General features: G+C 34.8%; 1 protein-coding gene and 1 pseudogene across 1 annotated transcript; one reads left to right on the forward strand and one right to left on the reverse strand.

The window, feature by feature from the left end:
- The first annotated feature begins 229 nt into the window (after window positions 1-229).
- LOC111370115 (lactosylceramide 4-alpha-galactosyltransferase-like) lies at window positions 230-4,976 on the forward strand. Its single transcript, XM_022991819.1, has 3 exons — window positions 230-263; window positions 3,087-4,074; window positions 4,450-4,976. The coding sequence occupies exons 1-3, from the start codon at window positions 230-232 to the stop codon at window positions 4,463-4,465; spliced, it is 1,038 nt and encodes a 345-aa protein (XP_022847587.1). The 3' UTR covers window positions 4,466-4,976.
- Window positions 4,977-5,828: 852 nt separating this feature from the next.
- Window positions 5,829-9,076, reverse strand: part of LOC111370116 — an 18,412-nt pseudogene continuing 15,164 nt past the window's right edge.

Genomic DNA, 9,076 nt, shown 5'->3' on the forward strand with positions numbered 1-9,076 from the left:
TTGTAAAGGAAACAAGGAAACAATTAAAAGCTATATGATCCAACGATGGTGGTGAATTGAAAGACTCATTTGAAATCTACTGCAAAGATCACGAGATCAGGCTAGAGAAAACTCTATAAAAAATACCTCAACACAATTTTGTAGTAAATCTCATGCCAAACTACCAATTATTTTTGTTGACTTCAAAAAATGCATCAAAAGAATTTCGACCACCCTCCCCTCCACATAAATGTCGCCTGCACACTGGAACATCCCGTTAGGAGGTAAAGATCATCGATTGAGCAAACAGTTAGACAACCATTTGCATTTCGACGATCAACTCAATAATCGGACAAAATATAAAGAGAGTGCAAGAGGCTGGAGATTGAGTTTGGATAGGTTTTTAGAACATACCTTATGTAAAACAAATTCACATTATATAGAAAAATAGATATGGGTTAAATGGATCGAGCCCGAGCCCGAGCCCAATATGAAGTTATTTAATTAAGTAGACTAATAAATTGAATAGTCGATGCCACGTCAGCATATATGGGATCCGTCGTCATATGCATGCCATGTAATTTATAGGTGTAACAATAATCTATCAAGTCCGAGTCATACATTCACGTGCAGGTCGAAACTCGAAATAGATGTAGTTAAGTAGGTGAGGTCTTATATATTACCTCGAAAATATGAGCAGCTCCAATAAGCGAGGGCTTATGAATTGCCTCAGAAATATACATTGATCCTAAATGTGTGCAGACTTATGAATTATCTAGAGAACATAAGTTGCTCCAATATATGAGGACTTAAGAACTTCCTCGAAAACATCTGTGCGAGCCTAAATAAGTGAGAGCTTACAGATTGCCTCGAAAGGTAAATATGACATAATTTATCAAAATGTCAACAGCTTCTCCTCTATAATATAGATTAAACAAACCTGTAATACAATACAATATATCCATTGTATATATACACAATAAATTGGGATCCATTTGCCTCTCAGATTATTAATGATGATAGCATGAATTATGTGCAATGAAACTTTCTTGAAGTAGAATATGCGGAGAACATATCATGTATCACAACCGTTGATATGTTGTCGTTAATGACATGAAAATATAGATAACGTAGCATATGTACTGACTGTAATGAAAATAATGTCATGACATGCTAGCAGGTGATGTGACATACATACTTTGAAGCAATAATATAATGCATATACTAGCAGTAATATGCAATAATACTAAGATACTAGTATCATAATATTCCCCCAAGTCCAAGTATGGATATTCATAAAATGCGTGGACCTTTGGATAAGGACAATGCTCTGAAGATAAGTAGATGTGATGAAAAAGATGCAGAGTCGAGACTAAATATATAAGCAACTGTAATAAGTTGATACAGAGGCAATGCTATGAATGTAAGCAGCAGAGACAATACTCTGAATGTAAGTAGCAAGGGAGATGCTCTCAATTAAGTAGCAATGCTATGGATGTAAGTAGCTCTAATAAGCTAATACAGTAAGGAGACTTTGAATGTAAGCATCTTAATTATGCCATAAATGCCTGCTCGGCTGACAAAAAAAGGAAGAAAATATTAAAAAAATAATTTGAGGACAGGTTACTCTGATACTGTTGCTCAATGAGGAATTTCTTTTTCCCAATCAAGGTTTACTGATTGGATGAACTTGCTAATTCCCAGTATTGGATCCAAAATAGACTCTTTTTTAAATACGGAAATGTCCATTTTAACTTGTTATTTGACCTCCAATTTTCTAATTGATCAAAACAATTTGATTCAAACATTTTAAGGATCCATTTCATAAGGTTTTTATTTTTTGATTTTACTCATTGCAGAAAAGTTTACCGATGGAACTACTTTAGAGTAGCCTCATCTAAACTCTCTTCTAATTAGATAAATTACTATCAAAAAATTATTCAAATATAATCAAAATCAGCTTTTAATCTCAAAAACAATTTTTAACATGGCAAAATTCCTGCCATATTGGCTCTAAGTATACATATTTCATTATTTTCATCTTCATTCTCGGCCCTTGTCTTTCTTTTCTTTACTTGTATACACAAAACTCATAAATCAAACCCTACAAATCCATTTTTATGTTCACTCTCCAAAATTAATCAATTATCATAACGACAAGCAAAGTATAAAAAATGATGGGTAACAAGTTGTCCACGGTTGGACAGAAGAGCCATGCTTATAAAATGTCAACTAATAAATGAAGGCTCCGGTCGAAAAACTTCGAAATCTTTGTTTTCTTTCACCGTTTATCATTCTCATCACAAGTTTCTTTCATTATTATTCAAATTGTAACAACTTTAGAAGCCAAATAAAGTCTCTTTACCTAACTTTGGCTGGTATACAAGTGGGAATAGGTTCAGTGCAAAAACGAATCACGTTTGTGTTGCTTATTTAAACTTAATTTATAAGAGGAATTGAATTGATCATTGACTCGAACAAATTAATTTGTGGCATCGATAACTTGTACCTCAAAATGAATGGTTGAATAATCTTCTTTTACTTGAACAAGGCGATGGCTAATGCACTTTGTTTGTTAAATAGTTATACCAGCGATCCATCCTAATAGTGAAAATTGCGATGAGTCGCTCACCAACTCGCACAAATTGGTTCACAAGTTAGGCTAGCCTTTGCCTAACTTGGGACATAAGGAAAAATAAGAAAGAAAAAATTATTGAGTTGCGAACAATTTGGAGTTGGCTCAACTTCCTTAAAGCAAGTCAATTACAATCTGACTCACATTATGAATCGAATCGAGCTATGTGATATACAATAAAGCTCGGTATTATTATTTCAAAACATTTTTTCTCAAACTCATTTTCAACCATAAATTCTTACAATAAAATATTTTGCTTGTCAACTTTAATTTCTTTTTCCTATTTTTTAACCACACATTCTTCAAATATTCCATTTCTCCCTCATTTTCTTATTGGTCAATCCTGTCCCGAATTAACAGTTTCGTTCCACTAGTCACTGAGGGGCCGGGGGCTAGAGGTCCAGGATTTAGTCCGGCTAAGCTGGGACACCTGGGTTATCAAAAAAAAAAAAAAAAAAAAAAAAAAAAAAAGTTTCTTCCTATCATCCAAAAAGGAGAAAAAAGAACCAGCGTGGATTCAATAGTAATGGGTCTCAGGCTAAAGTGACGCCGTTTACAGTTAGAGTGAAGGAGTTTTTTAATGCCAATCCATTGAATTCTTCTTGTAAGTTTAGATTTTTCATGACCTGGATATCTTCAATGGAGTCTTTTGGGGATAGAGAGTTGTTTACCATAGAGAGTTTATTCAAAACACACCCAAATGGTTGCTTAATTATAGTATCCAGTTCAATGGATTCAAGAAGTGGGATGCAGATTTTGAGTCCCTTTTTGGTCAAGGGATTTAAAGTGACTGCAATTTCTCCTGACTTCAATTATTTGTTCAATAAGACTGCTGCACAGGCTTGGTACAACCAGTTAATGCAAGGAAATGTGAATCCTGGAGAGGTTTCTTTAGGTCAGAACCTCTCAAATTTACTAAGGCTAGGATTATTGTACAGATTTGGTGGGATTTATTTAGACACTGATATTCTAGTATTGAAGAGTTTTAAGAAGCTAAGGAATACAATTGGGGCTCAGACTATTAATCCTGAAACAAGAAATTGGAGCAGATTGAACAATGCTGTCATGATCTTTGACAAAGGCCACCCACTTCTTTACAAGTTTATTGAAGAATTTGCACTCACATTTGATGGGAACAAATGGGGACACAATGGACCTTATTTGGTTTCAAGGGTTGTTTCAAGAATCACTGGGAGACCTGGATACAATTTTACTGTGTTGCCACCTATCGCTTTTTATCCAGTTTATTGGAATAAGATCGGCAGCTTTTTCCAGAGGCCGAAGAATGAAACTCACTCGAAATGGTTGATTGCAAAGCTCAGCCGAATTTGGAGCCAAAGTTTCACATTGCATCTCTGGAATAAGCAGAGCAGAAGGTTTGAGGTCGAAGAAGGAAGCATTATCGAACGAATAATGTTTGATTCCTGTGTTTTCTGCAATTCGTCTTCGTTCGCATCTACGTAAGCATAGAATAACAATAAGTGTATGCATATTCTAATTGCATTCATCTTTCAAAATGTTAGAATCTTGTGTATGAATTATGGACTCTCTCAGTCCATTCCTCTGTTTAATCTAAGAAAATGTAAATTTGTCATAAGTGAATTGTAAATTGAAGAGCAATAACCTTCCCTTCTTGATATACCAAATGATGGATGAAGTATTGGATTTTGTTCTATTTTTCACTAGTAAATTTTGATTGTTTGTTACAACCAGAATAAAATTAACTGTCATCTCAATGTTTGGGTAAATTTTAATTAAAGAGTTCCTGGCCTTATCTTTACATTTGCTCCGGATAGATTTTTCTGACTTTTTGTTAGCTGTATATTCCTCTGCAGTTACTCAAAGACATAATGCTGTCTTGATCATTTTCTCTACATCAGTTTGTTCCCATAAATTTGGGGTCCCAATAAATTTTGGGGTTGGCTAAAGGGATGCTATGCTTATTCAGGTTCATATCTAGCAACCTACCACATCTTTCCTCCTTTACAGGAGCGGAGCAAACACCCGGCAAACCTTTGCGAAGATCTTGCTGGCTCCTCCGGAAATTTTTTTCCTTGTAGCGGCCGTCTAGCGACTGCCTTGGCTCACTTAGATCCGCTCGTGCTCACCTAGATTCTTGGATCAGCCACTGCTCCTTTGTAGTAGTTGTTGGGATGGGATATGAAAATTGTCGGCAGAGTTTTAGGAAGCGTAAATGCAAAAAATAATAAAAATTAATTCTAAATTATAATTTATGATAAGCAACAGATTTGTTCCATGCGGATGTGATGAGTGCCGGAAGTTTAATCATGCAAATTTACGTTCCATGCAACTTCAGTTATGGAAGCATAGTTAAGATATGAACATTTTATGGCAGAATGATCAACAAGACTTAAAAAATGTTTCCCTGTTCTATGTTCTGTAAAGTTTATCATCATACTGTAAATTTTGCTATCATATTAACTGATAAAGAGAAATGATTGATAAAACTGAATGCAAATTAAGTTCAGAAAAAGTTCCGGAATTGTACGTGTTCGAGTTGATGATTCATTTTTACGAAAAATATTTCTGAATGTTTTGTGTGGCATTCTGAAGCGACTCTAATATTCATATAATTAATAGAAAATTAAATCCATTAATCATTGAATATCGAACTTATAATCTAATTTTAAGTTGCATTTTTATATATTCTCTGCAATCAGTATATATTTTTGTTTTGCATAAATCAGTTCTACAGACATTAAACGTGATACATTATCAACTTGTTGAACATATCTCATCTCATTACCTGTTTTTACATTTTGGTTTAAAGAATTGTGTTTGATGAGTCAACTTATAAGTGAAAACAAAACCTCCATAGTCTGGACTACCTACCAGACATTTATGTTGGGGGAGGACCTTTATGAGCCATCCCTTTCTTGCATGTGCCCTTAATTTCTTTCATTCTCAGTTTACCATCTCGACCTTCTGAAATCACCATAATGGGTGGCTATATATACAAATTTTATATCAATAAAACAAACTGAAGACACTTCTGTCCAATTTTAGATTTCTCCCGGGGCATGTATTTATAAAATAAAACGTGTTTGGTGCATAACTCCAGAAAGAAAACGTCAAGATATATTCTCTGGAACAACAATTATTATAATATATAGAAGTTTAAAAATTCTATTTAAAATAGGAAAATGTACAAAAATCAGTCTTGAAATAAGACAGTCTGCTAAAGATCCCTTTCTATTCAAATAACTGAGTATGTTTGTGTCCAAAAATATCATTTTATCTGAATCCTGTGCGATTGTATCTTTACAAGTCGAATGTAAGTTGTGTTGAGAAAATAAACTTCTTTCATGACTCACTGCTCTGCATTAGATGCTTATGCTCCATATCTTCAAGTTCCACTTCACCGCCTTCCCATGCCTTGTCATTCTGGAAAAGCATTTCAATTTGCTCTAATGATTTCCCCTTTGTTTCTGGAATGCACTTGTATACAAAAGCAACTGAAAGAGTTGAAATTGCTGCAAAGACAAAAAATGTTCCTCCTACTGTAATTGCACGACAAACAGAGAGGAAAGACATGGCAACCAGGCCGCTACTAACCCTACTCCCCACAGCCCCGATGGCTGATGCTTGAGCTCGGAGTTTTAAGGGGAAAATTTCAGATGATACAACCCAGCAAACAGGGCCTATCCCCACTGAGAAGAAAGCTACAGTTCCACACACACACACAATTGCCATGCCAATTCCGAGTTTTCCATCACCAAGGGTAGAAAGAGTTAGGCCTAAAGTGAAGAGACAAGCAGTCATTCCAATTGTACTCACATAAAGCAGTGGTTTTCTGCCAGCTATGTCAATAAGAAATATCGCAATCAAAATAAAAATTGTTTTCGTAAATCCAACAGCAACAGTTGCTGCCAGAAGCTGAGCCTCATCCTGGATACCAGCATCTTTAAAGACAGTAGGGCTATAGTAGACAGTTGCATCAATCCCAGTTATCTGTTGAAAAATCTGGATTCCACAACCCGTAATCAGCATTCGTCGAACTCCAGGTGAAGGATTTAGTAAATCACGCCATACAGCTCTCTCTTCGTACTTCCCAGCATTAACAAAACTTGCAGCCTTTTTTATTTCTGCTAACCTCTCCTCGATTTCACTTGCAATTTCATTTGTTTTCAATAGCACCATTCTCGCTTCATCAATCCGATTTTGCATTACCAGCCACCTTGGGGATTCTGGAATAACGAACAGTGCAAAACCAATAAAAACTGATGGAAGAATCCCCTACAGCAAGCATAATCCTCCAACTTATATGTGCAGGTAATCCCGAAAAGGCATAATTCGAGACATAACCAAGAAGAATTCCAAAATTCACGAAAATCTCGGGAAACGATGTCAATGATCCCCTTGATACTGTAGGTGATATCTCTGCAATGTATACCGGTGCAATCATGATTCCAAAACCAATCCCAATTCCAGCAAAAAGCCTGCCCACCATTAACAATGCAAAGGAAGGGGAAAGAGCCATTATAGCAGCGCCTGTTTGAAATACAATGGCTGCAAAAGCCATTGTCCATTTTCTACCAATGGCATCTGATGTTTTACCACCTGCTAAGCTTCCCAGAAGTGAAATAATGCTCAAGATTCCAACAAGGATTTCTTCTTGAACCTCAGTGATCTTTAAGTCCTCTTGAATAAATAGAATGGCTCCACTCATTACACCCACATCTGTGAATTAGAAAACAACAATTATATATTGTAGATAGTTATAGTATTGGGCTAAGTAAGAAATTCAAAGATGTGACTGTGCATTTGAACATGGAAATGTCACATAATCTGTATGAAAGAAGTGTTGGTAGAGACAAACCAAGTGGCATGAGATCACCACCGTAATTTTCTTTTTCTTCATAGTAATTAAAAACTATTGTAGCAATTGGACACAACTCTCATGTTGAGGGTGAACCACTATAAATCTGTTTCGTTTCCTTTATTTGTCTCGTGAATAGGGATAGGCCTTGAGTCATAACAGCTAGAGCAGAGTTTACAAGCAGTATCCATATTCCATTGTAGTAGTTCCCATTTTCATTTTTTTTTTCTTTTGTATTTCCTTAAAACTATTGAAATATCACATGTTTTGCCAGAAAGGAAAATGGTAATAAAAAAATTTGTGCAGAGTCAGGCAGCTTGTTAAACTTTTCCCGAATCACCATTTTTTTTTTACATTTTTTTTTATGTATAAATAAATGGACAATTTGATAAAATTCCAAAATAGCATTTTTATCCCAAATGAAAATTTCTTACTTCATATATATTAAGCTAAAGAAAAGATTTCAACAGTAAAACAATAGAAAAGGGATTTCAAGTAGAAAAAGATAGGCATCAGACTAAAATATCATTAGTCACAAGGTACATTGCCAAATAAGTAAATATTTATGAAGAACATTAACATAAAAGAAATGCACAAATATTTATCAAGAACTGTAACGTAAAAAGAAATTAACATTGGATCAAGATCATAGAAAATAAAAACGATAAGAGATGCGCGAACCATAGCCAAGAAGCACAGAATTGAGAGATGCAAAGATGGCACAAGCCATAACATATTTCCTGCTGTCGCTGCTATTCTGATTTGCAGTCTTGATATGAAATAGAAACCCCTTCAATTATATCCGAATCCATCTTCCTGTATTTTCTGAATCCCTCACTCCCATTTTCTTGGACCATCTCTTTTTCCGTTTGTCTCGCAAAAACAATATAAAAATCAAATTTCTTAAGAAAGGGAGAAAACTAAGAAATAAGAATACTCTCCCTCTTCCCCTACTCTCTCTAAAAGTTTTCACGCCCCACAGAACATAGAAAGAATGTTTAATGGAGGAATTTCTTAACTTTAACGCATGGATATTTTCTGACGAACGTTTTCTTGGTTTAGAAAGAATGTTTAATGGAGGAATTTCTTAACTTTAACGCATGGATATTTTCTGACGAACGTTTTCTTGGTTTAGAAAGAATGTTTAATGGAGGAATTTCTTAACTTTAACGCATGGATATTTTCTGACGAACGTTTTCTTGGTTTAGAAAGAATGTTTAATGGAGGAATTTCTTAACTTTAACGCATGGATATTTTCTGACGAACGTTTTCTTGGTTTAGAAAGAATGTTTAATGGAGGAATTTCTTAACTTTAACGCATGGATATTTTCTGACGAACGTTTTCTTGGTTTAGCATAGATTTGTTGATAGAGAGAGAGAGAGGGAACGGGAGGTCTATGGGGGTACTTTTTAAAATAGCCTGGTCAAACAACCAAATTTTCATTTTGACCATTTTTTTTTTGTATTCACCACATTGGTCTATTGCCATTAAAAAGACAATTCTACCCTTATTCATGTTTAATAATTACAAAAGTATATCAATTGTTTAAAAGACAATAATACCCTTAATAGTTTAAATAAATTCTGTTACTTCCATACGTAAATTTCAAAATCAGTTTTGG

This window comes from Olea europaea, chromosome 21 (assembly GCF_002742605.1).
Source record: "Olea europaea var. sylvestris chromosome 21, O_europaea_v1, whole genome shotgun sequence".
Lineage (NCBI taxonomy): Eukaryota > Viridiplantae > Streptophyta > Magnoliopsida > Lamiales > Oleaceae > Olea > Olea europaea.

Coding starts and splice junctions, on each gene's coding strand:
- LOC111370115 (XM_022991819.1), top strand. CDS start 230: ATGTCGCCTGCACACTGGAACATCCCGTTAGGAG. Junction 264..3,086: donor CTGGAACATCCCGTTAGGAG/GTAAAGATCATC, acceptor AAAAAAAAAAAG/TTTCTTCCTATCATCCAAAA.